The sequence below is a fragment of the Ambystoma mexicanum genome, chromosome 1q (genome assembly GCF_040938575.1).
Source record: "Ambystoma mexicanum isolate Mex_15411 chromosome 1q, UKY_AmexF1_1, whole genome shotgun sequence".
NCBI lineage: Eukaryota > Metazoa > Chordata > Amphibia > Caudata > Ambystomatidae > Ambystoma > Ambystoma mexicanum.
Window position 1 is genome coordinate 999681064 of NC_090922.1, and position 17170 is coordinate 999698233.

The 17170-nt window shown below is 52.1% G+C and overlaps 1 protein-coding gene across 6 annotated transcripts in view; it reads left to right on the plus strand.

Moving 5' to 3' along the window:
* Positions 1 to 17170, plus strand: part of ZZZ3 (zinc finger ZZ-type containing 3) — a 707971-nt gene that overhangs the window by 217360 nt on the left and 473441 nt on the right. For 3 of the 6 annotated variants that reach the window (XM_069641671.1, XM_069641670.1, XM_069641672.1), the window contains exon 6: positions 4412 to 4483. In XM_069641671.1, coding sequence (XP_069497772.1) covers positions 4412 to 4483 — 72 coding nt within the window. Of the gene's footprint in view, positions 1 to 4408; positions 4484 to 17170 lie in introns of all 6 variants that reach the window. The other 3 variants (XM_069641666.1, XM_069641669.1, XM_069641668.1) reach the window with 1 other exon arrangement.

Consider the following 17170-nt stretch of genomic DNA (forward strand, 5'->3'; position numbering starts at 1 on the left):
GATCAACGGGGACCCGTGTCGGATTCATCTGTGCCCCTCAAGGGTGAAGATTTCGTCGAGCTACACTTCGGAGGACTCCAGAAGCTTCTCAGGCCCTGTCTCGGAGATGGCCCAGGAGAAGGGAAGCTCGACGCCCGGAAAGCTGTTCAGGGTCTGCCCTGGATGCCAGCTGCAGAACGTCTTCAAGGAGGACGAACACTCTTTCTGCCTTTACTGCCTTCATGAGGACAAGACGCACGTGGAGAAGGACTGTGCGTTTTGCGGCAACATGTCGGAACGGACCATGAAGGACCGCCATCAACGTCTCGCCAACTGGCTGGAGGGTAAGAGCCCGTCTGGCGAGAAGAAGAAGAAATCCGAGCGGTCTTCTAAGACCTTTGAGGGCGCCCCGGCGACGGGGGCCCAACATAAGGCCAAGCACCGCGAGTCCGCTGGCACCGGGAGCGCCGAACGGTCGGGCTCTGCGGGCGCCAGGCAGGGCGCACCCTCCCCGGCACCATCAACCACGAGCCAACGCTCTGGGTCGGGTAAGAGGAAGGCCGAGCACCCGGCGAAGCTCCTGGAGAGGCCCCGGTCGAGCTCTAAGGCAGAGGAGGAGCGTGGCAGTGCCCCCTCCCTCAAGGATAAGGCGGTGAGCGCACCTAAGGTGGTGAAGGCCTTGATCCATCCGACCAAGCCCTCTATCGAAACGGTCGCGGCGGCCCTGGCTCAGCCTGTGGTGGCTGCACCAGTGGTGGCGGCCTCAGGGCCCAGAATCTCCCTGCCTCCTCGGAGGGAGTCTTCCTTTGTGCCCATCGATAGGACCCCCGTGAAACCCTCCGTGGGGAAGAAGAAGGGGGGGCAGGGCGTCGTCGTAGAGTCGGCCTCAACCTCAGAAGAAGAACTGATCGAGGTCTTAAGCCACGGCCTAGGCGTGGAAGAAGGCCAGCCCGTCGGAATGGACCCCGACGCAGGTGACGACGACGACATCGTCGAGGATACCGACGGGGCCCCTGCTCGCCCGTCGGATTCCCCTCTGCCAGCGCCCCAAGACAACTCGGCGGCCATTTTGTTGGCCATACAGTCCTTATGCTCCGATATAAGGACGAGGCTACCGTTACCGACGGAGGAACCTCTCCCGTCGGGGGATCCAGAACCGGGACCTTCTGGTGTTCCCCCTACCAAGAAAAGAAGGATCCATCCACCACCTCCTTTTCAACCGTCGCGCCCCTTCCAGCCCTCCTCCCCGTCCACCCGAGGGGATGATACAGGGACTGACACGGCAGCGACGGGTACGGACGACGAGGCATACGACGAGGATTTTCCGTCGTCGCCTCCCACCAGGGCCTCTCCGCCCGACGAGATCGGATCTTTCCACTCCATGATCTCCAGGGCTTCCGAGCTTTTCCAACTCTGCCCTGAGGAGAAGAAAAAGGAAGGCTTCCTTTATCAGCGGCGCGAGGCCAAGAGGAAGACGGTCCTCGCAGTGCCTCTGTTGGACGACATTTGGGATGAGGGCCTTTCCCTCCTCAAGAACCCTTCCACGACGCCAGCTAGAAGAGACCGGTACGAGAAAAAGTACCGGGTCCCGGACACGGCCCCCCTATGCCTCCGGGCGCAGCCTACCCCGGACTCCGTCGTCTCCGCGGCAGCCAGGAAGAAAGCGGGGGGGGGGTGCGGCCTCCACATCGACTTCCCCGCCGGACGGCGAGGGAAAGAAATTGGATACTATGGGGCGTAGAGTCATCTCGTCGGCAGCGACGACGATTAAAGCGGCCAACGCCTTGGCTATCGTGGCCCGCTACGACAGGGAGCTCTGGTACAAGATGGCTCCTCTGCTGGATTTTCTGCCGGACGACAAGAGGGCGGAGGCCCTTGAGATCCTGCAGGAAGGTGAGGTGGCCTCGGACCACGCCATCACCGTGGCGACGGACATCGCCGACACTGGATTCCGCCAGCTGGGCAACGGTGTTTGCCTTCGACGTTGTGGATGGCTCAAAGCTACAGACTTCCGGCAGGACGTCCAGACCAGAGTCCTGGACATGCCCTTCGACGGGAACAACCTGTTTGGGAAGACAGTGGACGATTCCCTTCAGGCCATCAAGGCGGATACTGAGACGGCCCGGGCCCTTGGAGTCCTGCAACGACGGACGCCCTTTCGGAGCGGCGGAGGCAAGGGCGCCTCCAAAGGTTCCGGCGGCGGTTTCGCTTCCTACCGTCAAGCGGCCCGCTCGTCGTCGCAAGAGGCCTACAGAGGACGAGGCAAGTCTAGCGGACCCCGCCGTCGTCGCCAAGGAGGTCAAGGCGGCAAGGCCGCGTCCAAGCAGGATTGAACCGGTCGCATGTGAAAGTGCTATGTAATCTTGTCGCTGTTAGGCGCAACTGCTTTGTCATATGGGGTGGGGATTTTAATTACGTTAGAGATGCTGGGCTTGACAGATAGCCCCCACCCCCTGGCCTGCCCCCACCACCCCCAGTGGTGGCCCTTATCTGGCTACTGTCGCTCTGAATAAAATATTGACCGACCGTCACCTGGTGGATGCCTGGCAGGCATTGCACACAGCTACAAAACCATTATATTAAAAAAAGACAGTCACAAGGGGGCACGGATGGGGTGGTGTTCAAACTGTTAGGATGCATGCTGAGCATGGGGACACATTTTTCTTGTCACCATGTAAACTACACACCCGCATACATAACTTGTTTCTTGGGTCAGGACACCTTACTGAACTTGGCAGTGCAGAATACCTGGGCCGCACCATGTCAGACCACTCCCCTCTGGTGATAGAATGGAATCTAATGGCTCCTAGACCGCCTATCCCGACATGGTGCATGCCTGTGGGTGCTTTAACAGAGTGGGCCTTTAAGAAGCTACTATGGGACTCCTTGACCAATTTCTTTGAAAATAATGTTGGGAGCTTTGACAGTTGGGGCATCATCTGGGAATCTACGATGGTTGTAGTCGGGGGCAAGGTTATAGGAAGTGCATGCAGCATCTGCCGGAAGCTGCGAAAGGTCTTAAGAATCTGCAGAAGAGGAGATCAGGGCCCTGGAAGCCCAACACCCGGGCCAGCGGTCAGTGGAGGGGAATCTGGCACAAGCCTGATCCAAGTGCCAGGAAGCATGGGGGAGGCTGTCCAAATTTGAATATGCCACCATAGTGGCTCAGGCACACGTGGATGGGATTAAACCTGGGAGACTATTGGCAATGCTATGTAAACGAGAACACCCTAGGCCCTTGACAACGCTACTCCATGACTAATGTGAGAGCACAACAGGCCATCAACAATATCTTCACCTCCTACTACACACACCTATACAGATACGACCATCAGGTCTCTCAGGAAGAATTGGCTTAAGCCTTTTCACTGATACACCTCCCGAAGCTAACAGACGACCTTAGAAATTCCTTAAACCTACCCATTACTGTGTAAGAACTAGATGAGGCAATTGCCTTCCTTTCCACTTGCAAGACACTGGGCACAAACGGTCCACCCCCCCTCCCCCCTCCCAGAGTTTTACAATGCATATAGTTCTAGCCTAGTTCCAGTACTCTGAAAAGTCTTTGAAGAAGCCTACGACACTGGCATGCTCCCATCTGACATGCGAGAAACCTTGGTGATAACCATTCCCAAACTGTGGAAACCACTGGACAGATATCACTTTGACAGGCCCCTAGCTATGTTGAACTATGACGTGAAGATACTCACAACTGTGTTGGCGACGCAACTCTCTAAATCCGGTACTTTATTCAGTCTGTGACTCTGGGAGTCGTAATTTCATCCAAACACATTGAAGGTTATTTTGGTCTTCTCTCTGGCTTGGGTAGTATTCGCTTTCTAAAGCCCTCAGAAAATTGGGAACAGCTTTGTTCATCGCAGCAGATCCTCTCCTGAGTCTTGGAACCCGTTTCAACCCCTTCAGAATTCTTCCTCTAACTTTTTCCTGCTCCCTAAGAAGTACTTTGTGAACTTAATGCACGACCAGGGGCTTTTACGGCACATCGAGGCTCCATTCATCTTAGGGCTGTACTTTCATTCATCGGTACTTAGGGCAGTAACGACATGATTTCTTGGATGATACCCTCAATGTCTTGTGGTTACCCAATTGGGTATCTCGCGAGATGGCTCAAGAAAAGCGAGCACTGAGTTAGTTAAATTAAGAACAAAATAAAATATTCCCAAAGAAATTCCATTGTGGTTCATATTGATAAATTTAAAAAAGGAAATGAATTCATAAGTGAACCTGTAATTGGAATGTTCCAAAATGTTTAGTTGTGACCTAGCAATAAAAGTTAAATGGAGAATTACATTAGAGAGCCATTTGGTGATACTGTTTCTTATGGAATTACTAGACACTTATACCATGCGTAATGTGTATAAAACGTGTTCTCTGAAAGACATGTTATTTTTTTGTTGTTGCATGTAAGCAGCTGATAAGAGGTCGCCTTTGTGACGAGTCCAAGCCAGAAACGTTTAACCAGCTGTGGACAGTAGAAGAGCAGGTAAATGATAACTGGTTGGTTTTAATATTTTCAGAGTAATTCATTTTTGCCGATTTATTTTGAATGTTTTTTTGTTGAAACTTTTTATTAGCAACCAAACAAATACATAAACACACTAAATGGACAGGTGTACATTGTTCCAATACAATCATATGAGTGTACATTGTGTCGATACATTCTACAGGCCAGCGTTATCCGTATGTTGGGCAAGAATTGATGTAGTAACCATGTGGGAGACTACACAACCCTTGTCCTCTTGGCAGTAGAAAGCCCAACTATTGGTATGGTCTGTACTACACAAGTTGGTCAGACATATCTTAAGAGGGGTAAATGTGAGCTGTAGAGATGCAACATAGAAATTCACAGTTCAAGCATTGAAATAACACTTATACTCAAGGTTTTCTCGTACAATAATGAGCCTGCTTTAGAAAGGGCAATATGCAACAATCAAATACATTTCAAAAATACTTCAGATTTAAGTTAAGCAAGTAGCTACTCTTTTGGGATGTCGCACACACACTTCCTACACCCTGAGGTGACTTCAATTGCTAGGATGCAGTGGACATTGATATGTATCACTTTTAACACTTAATGCAATACTGAGGTTATCGAAAAGAAAAAGGTTAGGGAAGGAAAAAAGTTAACAAGTTATCTGAGCAGGTGAGTACTTTACAATCCCCCAATGAAGTATAGGTTAACCCTTTCCTAGCAATACAAGTAACTTATGTACCACCTACTGTGAAAACATAAAAATTGCTATGAGGCTGGGAAGCCCAAAGGAAACACACCAACACAGGTTACAAAGAACATACAAGTGCTTTATTTAAAAGCTACAACAGTTACCAAAGTCAATTGACAAACTGATAGCTATTCGGCTCTCAGAGTAACGTAACGAACTTCAACAAAGGTTCGATGCATTAGTAGAGAGAGCGTACATTGGAATATTTGGGACTTTTATATGTTTTGTCCAGCCTTTGGCCAACCCTCTCGCGGGTTAACCATTCTTGGGATCAGGCCTAGAGTTCCTTGCCAGGTCAATCCTAAAATTTATGCGTTTTGATCAGTTTCGCTGATACAGTTGTTCATTTACACATAGGTCAGCAATAGGACAAGGTCTTAGTTCGCAACCCCAACAAGTGGCCTGCAGGCATATTAATTATTCGTGTGTGCGGAGGTCACAACGGCCAGAATCTCGCTCAGAATACCATTCAGCCTCCATTTTGATGTTCAGGGTGACTTCCACATTTACAAGAGGACCTAAAATGGCGGCTAAATCCAAGATGGCGACTTACATTACTTTTCGTTAAGGTCAAGACCTTGCCGCGGAGTCTATTCACATGATATTTTAGACGACTTGGCGTAGGCCAATACACATTCAATTTACTGCGGTAGGAGGCCTAATATTTCAATTCCAACGCTATGAGGGACAGATAAACACTAGGTCAGTGGGTCAGAAGAGTCTGCAGGGAGCCAGGACAGCCAATGTCAATTGAAAAAATGTCTAGGGAGCTGAAGCGCTTCTGGCAGATAGCACACAAGTCTTGCACAATGTTACATAGAGAGTTTGTAGAAAAGAATCACTGTTGGGCCACAAGATTTAATGCTTGTGAAAGCAAAGCTGCAAGGAACTCTGCCGAAAAAGCAGCTACTGGAAATCTCCAGTGAGACAAACAAGCTACAGACCAAAACTGTATGTTCCCCTTTAGTCAAGCCAGTACCTTAGGTTGGAAGAAGAGGATCCAGCTGGCTTCTGTTCAGGTTGCAGTCCTGCAGTTCCTGGGCCTCAGTCGTGGAGACAAGAGGGAGGATGTCTGGAGGACTCTAGGTTGATGGCAGCGGCAAAGGGCTCGTTCCAAATCAGTGTCATTTTGTGGTTTTAGTTACTGGCAAATAGCACCACTGCGGCTCTTGGACACTTTGTGGGCTTCCATTGCTTCTGGGGTCCAGCACTCTGTTGAGGTGGCTCAGGCTTGGGTCGTCCTGCTTTGAGAGGGTCCTCAGGATCTTCCTGGAGCTCGGGTCCGGCTTAAAGACGATGCACTAGTTTCTGGTGTTCCTGACCCCTGTCACTCGGTTCCAGCAGCAGCAAGGAAGTACAGCCAGCAGGGAGAGGGGATCCCGCAAAGTTCGTCTTGTGGTCAGTTGGTACCATCAACCCAAGGGAAGAAGTTGTCCGTTCCGGTCTTCTCTAGCCAATACGAAATTTGGAGCTTCAGCAATGCAGCAGGGCTTCACCGGGTAACAGTTCAGGAGGGTGCAGCAAGTTTCTCTTCCAGTTTCTTTCTTTGGATTCTTCGTCCAGTGGTCGACTCCGCCATCTGTTCAAGAGACCTCACCTTTTATGCAGGTTTCTCCCATTCAGGCACAGCCTAGCTGTCACTCACACAGTAGGGTGGCTGTCCTCCAAGGACAGCCAGCCAATCGGCAGTAGGTGCATTCAGGTAACCATGGAGACGAAGGACAGGGAGTTTCGGGCACCTCCCTCACTTCCTTCCCTGCCAGACACAATGGAGCTGGAGGCGGGATTCAGCAGTGAAGCCCGCCAAAGGCAAAACAAACAAAAGGGTTAAACCCCAAAAAAGACCTCATAAGCAAGAAATGGCGAAAAAAGAATGGGCCATTTTGACTAAATGGGCACCCATGGGTGCAATACTGCAGCTGAGGATTGAGCCTTCGGTAAAAACGCACAATGGTAGGAAAATTAAACTGCCTCCAGCCATTAAATTTAGTGAAGGTAACATAAATGTTACATGAGTAAGTTCGAAAAGGGGCTTCAAATGGATTGTGTCCCCCAACGTATTCCCCATCTTTGACATGTAATGTCCACAGCTGTGTTCCTTCGGAGATTTTTCAGCAGAGGGCGTCTTGCCTCGATGACGTCGGGTTGATGTCCTTCGAAGGCCTCTGTCGAGGGCGACATCACCAAATTTTACAAATAGGACGCACAGCGCCCTTAGCCTCAGTTCCGTTTTTCCTCTACTGTGTTTGCTTCGAGAACTCAGCGCCTCGTGTATTCCTCGTGAATGTCTTCTTCGACCCTCCGACTCCATGGTGTGGCTTTAAGACTTGCTGGGACTGCAAGTCTAAGATGTCGATTACGGCCTTGCACCGCATTTGTTTGTGGTGTCTGGGCGAGAGTCATGACACCGACGACTGTTCGAAATGCCAGTCGCTGACTGCTAAGGCCTTGCGGGAGCGTAAGGGGAAGTTACAGGTAGGTAGGGGCTCTAAACCCAGTAAGTCCTGTAAAGCTGCTAAGGGGATGTCCACCGACCATTCGAGGGGCGACTCTCCTCGTCGGAAGGAGTCCCGGGGATCTCTGTCCCGGAGTGGCTCCCGCCATTCGTCCTCCTCGTCACAGCATTCTCGGAAGTGCCATCACCGGTCGCCTTCCCTGTCCTCTACGGAGGATGGTGCCGCGATGAATGTGGCTTGTCCCACTAAGTCCTCGACTCCGAAGGAATGGGCAGCCTTCAGGGAGCAGATGCTGGCAATTTTTCAATCTCGGGGCACAGTTCAGTCCGCGCCTTCGGAAGAAGCCGGCAGGGAATGGTGTCGATCCGTGGCTCGTACGCCTTCGGGCTCAGGTCCTCGGCGCGATACTGACCAGGAACCTTCGAGGTCCCTTTCGGACAAGGTTCAGGTTTATCGCCAGAGATGTGCTGCATCCAGGTCTCGGTCTTCATCCCCGGCAAAACCACAGAAATCTGGTAAGGGCTTGAGATCGGCGTCAACTACGTCGGTGCCGTGTCCGTCGGATACGGATGTCGAAGCTTTGCCTTCACACCAGCCCTCGGTGCCGTTGTCGACTTCGAAGCTGTCGGCGCCCTCAATGCCTTTTGGTCGGAATTTGCTGATGGCGGTCCCTGATCCTGTAGATCCACAAAGGAAGGCTACTTCCAAGTCTGTGAGGCCTGTTGAGGATTCTGCAGACCCTCTTCTGTCCCGAGGTAGGAGTTTTTTCTTCCTCTGAATAATATCTATGAGGATGAGGAGAGGTCTGATTTGGAATTTGATCCTGTTGAGCCTGATGTGGCTCCTGTCTTTTCCGGGGACAGTCAGTTGGAAGAGTTGCATCAATCTCTTCATGGTGCCAGTGGCTTGAACACTTGAGGTGGAGTTTGGCAGACCTAAGCCTGGGGCTCATGCCGAGTCATCCTATAGGAGACTGATGGCTAGGGTCACTGAGTATCTTGGTTGGTCTAGTCCTCTGGAAGCTTTTGTTAGGATGACTTAACACATATTGTGGATCAAGGTCCCTCCTCTGATCCAGTGTTACCTTTTCATTTGACGTTGCAGAAAAGGGTGGCGGCTGCTTGGCAGACACTGGCATCTCTTCTGGCGGTTAATAAGCCGTCAACTAAAAAAATGCCGCCCTTCCAGTAGCGACCCCAGCTACCTTTCCTCTCGCCCCACTCCCAAGAGTTTGGTGGTTCAGCCGGCTACAGTAACCTCGAGGCAGCCGGCGTACCCTACCATCCCTCCTGATAGGGATGACAAACGCTTCGATGGTTAGGTACACAAGATGTTTTCTGCAGGGAGTATGGCGCTGAAATCGGCTATCTCCACTTGTGCCTTAGCAAGATTTTCACACACTCTTTGGAATTGTGTTTCTCTAGCGGCTGAGCATATTCCCAAGGAGGAAGAAAGGGATGGGTTCCTTGCTCTCGTGCAAGATGGCAATGATGCCATGTGTGAATCCCTTCGGGATTGGACACGGCCAACAGTGTTAGCCGGTCCATGGCTGCGAGCACCGTTTATACGCAGATTTGCGTGGTTGCGGAAGTCGGGTTTTGCTCCGGATGTGCAAGCCCGTCTTTTGAACATGCCCTTTGATGGCGCGCATTTGTTTAGCAGCAAGGCAGACGAGATCCTTGAGAGGTTGCAGACCTCAAAAGCTGCGGCTAAATGTTTGAGCGCAGCTGTGCATCAACCTCCGCCTCATCGTCCTAGGAGACAGCAGTGAGGGGAGGTTCCTTTCGTTACTACTCCTCTTTTGGTGGGATGAGAGGAGCCGGCAGTCAAAGGGGTCAAAGTAAAAGTACCCGTGGTGGTAGGGCAAGTAGGGGTGCCAAAGCCGCTAAGGGCAGCTGCCTCTTTGCCTTCAGGCGCTGCCACAGCCGCTCAAAAACAACTGAGGCCATGTTCCATTGTTCGCCGGTTGGGGGCAGACTGTCTCAGCATCTCGAAGAATGGTAAGCTATTACTTCGGATGCGTAGGTTCTGGATACACTAGCCCACGGCTACTGCCTTCCCTTCCTTAAGCGGCCTCACGACAATCCACCAGGGACTGTCTCTTTGAAGCTTCTCGATCTGCTTCTTGTACAGGAAATCTTGACCCTGCTGGAGAAAGGCGCTATAGAACTGGTGCCTCTAGCGGAGAGGAACAAGGGATAGTATTCCCCATATTTTTGATTCCAAAGAAAGATGGTTGTTTGAGACCCATCTTGGACGTTGGTTGAACAAACTTCTCAGGAAGGACAAGTTCAAGATGGTCAGTCTTTTTCAGGTCTTCGAGGCCCTTCGACTTCAGAATTGGTTGGTTTCTCTGGACCTAGAGGATGCTTCCTTATATGTGCCGATTCATCCAAAGCACAAAAATTACCTGAGGTTTGCGGCTGGCAGCTCGCACTTTCAGTTTCGGGTCCTGCCATTCGGATTGACCACTGCCGCGAGGGTCTTCACCAAGCTAATGGTGGTGGTGACTGTGTATCTCAGGCGAGGGGGAATTCGTGTCTACCCCCACCTGGACGATTAGCTGATCCATGCACCTTCTCCTGAGCAAGCGATGGATCATCTCAGTCTCACCTGCCGCTCCCTCCACAAGCTGGGCTTCTCCTCAATTTCAAGAAGTCGCATCTGAAACCATCCCAACCGCTCCAGTACATCGCGCTGTGTTGGACACGTCCTCTGGGAAGTGCTCACCTCCCAAGGTGAGGGCTCATCACATTGTACAAATGGTGGACAAATTTCAACATGCCCAGCGTCTCCCGGCTTTCGAATTCTTAAGGTTGCTCGGCCTCATGGCATCCTGCATTTTTCTGGTGCCAGAGGCCAGGCTAAGGATGAGATCCCTGCAATGGGTCTTCATGATGCAGTGGTCACAATTCTCAGGTAAGATGTCGGATCCCGTTTGGATTCGACTCTCGGTCTCACACAAGATCTTTTGTGGTGGGCCGACGAGCGGAACCTGATGAAGGGGGAGCGGTTTTGGCAACAGTGGCCGGAGGTGACAGTAGTGACGGACGCTTCACAGGGATTTATTCCTCTGACGTATTCCACATCTCTGACAGGTAATCACCACAGCTGTGCTGCTTTGGAAAATGTCCTGTGTCGATACGCTGTCCTCGAGGGCCTCCGTCGAGCCGACGTCACCGAATGTTATAAGTAGGACGCACGTAGCCTCAGTTCCATTTTTCCCGCGAATGTGTTCGCTTCAGAGATCTCTGCGTGCCTCGGTTCTTCTGAGAACTTCTATCGGTTCTTCGAACTTGTTTGTTTGGGAAGATATCATGCCTTCGTCTTCTGCCTCGCGGTCGGGTTTCATGAAGTGTCGGGACTGCGGTTCCAAGATGTCGCTGACGGACCTGCACGACGTCTGCCTCTGGTGCCTCGGTGAGGAACACGCTACGGATGATTGTGACGATTGCCAGTCGTTAACGTCGAAGGCCTTGCGGGAGCGGAAGAAGCTTTCTGTTCGGTAGGGTGTCCAAGCCCCGAAAGTCGAAATCCGCGGGGCTTTCGACCAACGATTCGAGAAGCGACTCTCCGAGTCGTCGTCGTAAGTCCAGGGGGTCTCGGTCCCGGAGTGGGTCCCGCCATTCCTCTGCCATTGCCATTCCTCTGCCTCTTCAAGGCACTCGCGAAAGCGTCGTCACCGGTCGCCTTCCTCGTCCGAGGACTCCGTCCGTCGGTAGGTTGCTTGTCCCAACAAGCATTCCTCTCCTGCGGAATGGGATTAATTTCGTATGGAGATGATAGCGATTTTCCAATCTCGGGGCTCCGTTCTGTCTGTGCCTTCGAAACAAGCCGGCATGGAACGTAATAGGGCCACCGCTCGCACGTCTTCGGGTTCGGGTGGTCGGCGCGATCATCGGGAGGCTTCGAGGTCCCGATCGGACAAGGTAGATCGGTCTAGCCATGCCCGCTCCAGGTCTCGGTGCTCGACGCCCTCGAGACCGGTTGAGCCTGTGAGGTCTTCTAAGAAGACGTCGACGCCATTAGCGCCATGTCCGTCGAGGAACTCTCTCGAGGCTCCGCCTCCGAGGAAGTCATTGACGCCATCGGCGCCAAGGCCGTCGAAGGATACGCTCGAGGCTCCGTCCTCGAGGCCTGTGTCGAAGCCATCGACGCCACGCTCGACGTCGAAGCCAAATCCCTCGACGCCTTTTGTGGAGGCTTTACCGGAGGTACCCCGTGCATTGGTGGAATCTCCAAGGAAGGCCCTGAAGAAGTCGGTAAGGCCTGTATTTGAGCCTTTTTCGGTGCCCTCTTCCAGGGATTTGTTCCAGCCTCTGGATTATATTTCTGAGGTGGATGGGAGGGTCTGAGGAAGGTTTGGTTCCTGATGAGGTTCCTGTTGACCTGTTATCTTGTCATAGCCAGTTGGAAGACCTGCGTCAGTCTTTGCACGACGCCAGTGGTCTTGATACCTCACCGGAGGTTGAATTTGGCAGGCCTGAGCCTGGTACGCATGCTGAATCTTCGTACAGGCGACTCATGTCGAGGGTGACCGAGTACTTGGGGTGGTCTGCGCCACCAGTGGATTTTCTGCAGGGTGACCTGACGGATTTCCTTGACCAAGGTCCACCCACTGACCTGGTGCTGCCTTTTCATATGGCTTTACAGAGAAGGGTGGCGGCGGCTTGGACTGCTCCGGAGAGTCTTCCGGCAGGGAGCAAGTCTTTGCCGAAGAAATACTGTCCAGCCAGTAGCGACCCCAGCTACTTGACTACGCACCCCACTCCGGAGAGTTTGCTGGTGCAGGCGGCTACAGCCCCAGCAAAACAGGCATTGTACCCTACCATCCCTCCTGATAGGGACGACAAGCGTTTTGATGGCAGGGCGAAGAAAGTGCTTTCTTCAGGGGGTATGGCTTTACAGGCAGCCAACTCTGTGTGCGCCTTAGCACGTTTCACTCCTACTCTGTGGAATTGTCTCTTTGGCGGCTGAACATATCCCTGAAGGCGAGGAACGCAATGGTTTTCTTACTCTCGTTCAGGATGGCAAGGTTGCCATGTGTGAATCTGTTCAGTCGGGTCTGGACATGGCAGGTTGTGCAAGCCGGTCCATGGTGGCGAGCACCGTAATGCGCAGATTTGCGTGGTTGCGGAAGTCGGGGTTTGCTCCTGACGTACAAGCCCGGCTTCTCAACATGCTCTTTGATGGTGAACATCTTTTTGGCAGCAAGGCTGACGAGAGCCTTGAGAGGTTGCAGACCTCCAAAGCTGCAGCGAAGTTGTTGAGCGCTGCAGTTCGCCAATCTCTGCCTTTTCATCCTAGGGGACAGCAATGGAGGGGAGGTTCCTTTCGATACTACTCTTCCTTTAGTAGATCGAGGGGAGCTGCAAGTCAAAGGGGACACCGTAGGAGTACCAGAGGTGGAAACCAAGGTACTCGAGGAGCCAATGCCGCTCAGGCAGTTGCCTCATTACCCTCAGGCACTGCCGCATCCGCTTCAGCTCAGTCATGAGGCCATGTCCCGTGGTTCGCCGGTTGGGGGAAGGCTGGCACAGCATCTTGTAGAATGGCATGCCATTACTTCAGATGTGTGGGTTCTGGAGATCATAGCCCACGGCTACTGTCTTCCTTTCCGGCAGAGGCCTCACGACAATCCACCAGGGAATCCCTCTTTGAAGAGTCCGGATCCGCTCCTTGCCTAGGAAATCAAATCCCTGCTGGAGAAAGGTGCCATAGAACTGGTGCCTGTAGCGGAGAGGAACAAGGGATGGTATTCCCCATATTTTTTGGTTCGGAAAAAAAGAGGGGGGATTGAGACCCATCATGGACTTGCATGGTTTGAACAAGCTCCTCAGGAAGGACAAGTTCACGATGGTTACTCTTTCTCAAGTCCTCCAGGCCTTTCAACTTCAGGACTGGTTGGTGTCTCTCGACCTCAAGGACACTTATTTTCATGTGCTGATTCATCCCAAGCACAAGAAGTACCTGAGGTTCGCGGTTGGCGACTCGCACTTTCAGTTTCGGGTCCTGCCGTTCGGATTGACTTCCTCCCCAAGGGTCTTCACCAAGCTCATGGTGGTGGTGGCAGCGTATCTCGGGGAAAAGGGGGGATTCACGTATACCCTTACCTGGACGATTGGTTATTCAGGGCGCGCTCTACCGAGCAAGTCCTGGATCATCTGTCAGTCACCTGTCACTCCCTTCACAGGCTGGGCTTCTCCCTCAACTTGAAGTCCCACTTGACACCTATCCAGCGGCTCAAGTACATCGGAGCAGTGCTCGACACATCCCTGGGGCAGTGTTTCCCTCCCCAGGTGAGGGCTCGTCACATTCTGCAGACAGTGCACAAGTTTCAACTTGCCCAGAGTCTCCCGGCGTCCGAGTTCTTGAGGTTGCTCAGCCTCATGGCATCCTGCATTCTTCTGGTGCCAGAGGCCAGGTTGCGGCTGAGATCTCTGCAATGGGCTCTCCAGCTCCAGTGGTCGCAGTCCTCTGGCAGGTAATGATCGTGACGGAAGCGTCCCTCACGGGGTGGGGAGCTCATGCCAACGATTTGACAGTCATCAGTCGTTGGTCTCCGTCGGAGTCCAGACTCCATATCAATCTCTTGGAGCTGAGTGCCATCAGGGTAGCCCTGAAGGCCTTTCTGCCGTCTGTGCGGGGGAGAACTGTCCTGATTCTGACGGACAACACAGTGGCTATGCACTACCTCAACAAAAAGGGGCGGGGGCACGGTCTCTCCCTCTGTGCAGAGAGGCGATGCAGCTCTGGTTCTGGTCCATCCAGCAGGAAATTTCGATCTCACCAGTTCATCTGGCCGGAGACGAAAACGTGGCGGCGGACGCTCTGAGCAGGCAGAGCACGGTCTCTTGCGAGTGGGAGCTGGTTCAGGAGATTCTCCTGGATATCTTCGCCCTTTGGGGGACCCCATAAGTGGATACCTTTGCCACCAGTGCCAACTGGTAAGTGCGAAATATTCTGCTCGCCCGTCATTCCGCAAGTGCTGCAGAGGTTACGGAGGTTCGGTTCCCGGATGATCCTCATTGCTCCGGCATGGGCCCGGAGAACATGGTACCTCGGACCTTCTCAACATGTCGATCTGCCCTCCAATCCGTCTTCCCTACCGAGACCATCTGCTCTCACAGGAGGGGGGGGGTATCAGGTTCTCCATCCATAGGTCAAGTCCCTCAACCTTCATGCTTGGCTTCTGAAAGGTTGAGGTATAAGGATTGGGACCTTCCGGAAGATGAGAAGGCCCGCAGCATAGTCCCTGTACCATTGCCGTTGGAGAAAGTTCTGCGACTGGTGCAGGGTTAAGAGTGTGGATCCTTTTTCATGTGCCATTCCTGTGTTTCTGTCTTTTTTGCTTTCTTTAGCCCACAAGGGCCTGCAAGTGGGTACCATTAAGGGTTACCTGGCGGCGCTGTCCATATTTAAGCGCTCGTCTGAGGAGTGTTCTTATTTTAAGATTCCTTTTTGATTTCCCAGTTTCTCAAAGGGCTCACTAATGTGTTTCCACCGTCACCTTTCCAGGTGCTTTGTTGGGATTTGAACCTGGTTCTAAAATTCCACATGGGAGCTCCGTTTGAGCCTTTACATTCTTGCCCTTTGAGACTGTTGACCTTGAAAACTGTATTTTTAGTTGTGGTGACTTCCGCTCGCAGAGTGACTGTGTTGCAGGCACTTTCTGTTAAGCCACCCTTCAGTGTTCCATAAGGACAGGGTTGTCCTTAGGGTTCGTCCTTCTTTTCTTCCGAAAGTTGTGTCGGAATTTCATTTAAGCCAGAATGTTGTTCTTACGGCGTTCTATCCTCCTCCGTATCCTGGTAAAGAAGAGGAGGCTCCATAGGTTGGATCCTAGGAGAGCTTTGAGTTTCTACATCTTGCGCATGTCCCGGGTCAGAGTGGACGATCAACTTTCTTACTTGGTAACGTTCTTTCGATGGGATGTTCCGACAACGTATTCCACATAGCTCCCTCCCTACCTGCCCCTCTACAGAATTTCTTTTGCGATTGCAGCTTTCGTTTCTGTAAGGCTTTCTGTAGTCATACTGGCAGAAGATTGGTGCCACACGTTCTGGGGAAAAAACTACAACTGAGACTACGGGCGTCGTGTGTCTTACTTATAACATCCGGTGACGTTGGTTCGACGGAGGCACTCGAGGGCAGAGTATTGACGTCATTGACGCAGGACGCAGATGCCGAAAATTGTCCAGAGCAGCACAGCTGTGGTGATTACCTGTCATAGATGTGGAATACGCCGTCGGAACATCCTATCGAAAGAACGTTACCAGGTAAGAAAGTAACTTGTTCTTCCCTAACAGGATGGGGAGCTCATGCTGACGATCTGACCGCCAGCGGTCGTTGGTCTCCGTCATAGTCAAAACTCCACACCAAACTGTTAGAGCTGAGGGCCATCAGGCTGGCCCTGAAAGCTTTTTTGCCATCTGTGCGGGGGAGAAGTGTCCTGATCATGATGGACAACACAGTGACCATGCAGTACCTCAACAAAAAAGGGGGGTAGGGTTCACTCCCGTTGTGCAGAGAGGCGATGCAGCTCTGGTTCTGGGCGATCCAGCAGGGAATTTCACTCTCGGCAGTACAACTGGCCGGAGTGGAGAATGCGGCGGCGGACGCTCTGAGCAGGCATAGCACGGCCTCTCATGAGTGGGAGTTAGCTCAGGAAGTCCTTCTGGAGATCTTCGCTCTTTGGGGGGAACCCCACAAGTGGATCTCTTTGCTACTAGTGCCAACCGGAAGTGCGAGAGATTCTGCTCACGGGAATTTCCTCCGAGAGGAGCATTCGTTGTGGATTGGTCATTCCCACTTTTGTATGCGTTTCCTCCGGTCCCCGTCATTCCTCAAGTGTTAAGGAGGTTGCAGAGGTTCGGATCCCACATGATCCTCATTGCTCCGGATTGGGCCAGGAGAACGTGGTACCCGGATCATCTAGAAATGTCCATCTGCTCTCCATGCCGTCTTTCCTACCGTGAGGATCTTCTTTGATTTCCCAATTTCTAAAAGGGCTAACTGTTTTCCCGCCGTCCCCGTTTCAAGTGCAGGTTTGGGATCTGAATTTGGTCTTAAAATTCCTGATGGGTGCTCCATTTGGACCTTTGCACTCTTGTCCTTTAAGTCTGTTGTTTTTCAAGACGGTTATCTTGGTTGCGGTTACATCCGCTCGTAGAGTGAGTGAATTGCAGACACTTTAATCTAAGCCTCCCTTTACTGTGTTCCACAAGGATAAGGTTGTAATGAGGGTACGTCCTTTCTTTCTACCTAAGGTAGTGTCTGAGTTTCATTTAAGCCAGAAAGTGGTACTTGCTGCTTTCTAGCTACCTCCTCATCCTTGTAAGGAAGAGGAGTGACTCCATAGGAGAGCTGAGCTTTTATATTTCTAGGATATCCAGAGTCAGAGTGGACGATCAACTCTTTGTGGGGTACTCTGGACACCGATTGGGCCAGGCTGTTACCAAACAGACCTTGTCCAGGTGGATTATCCTCACC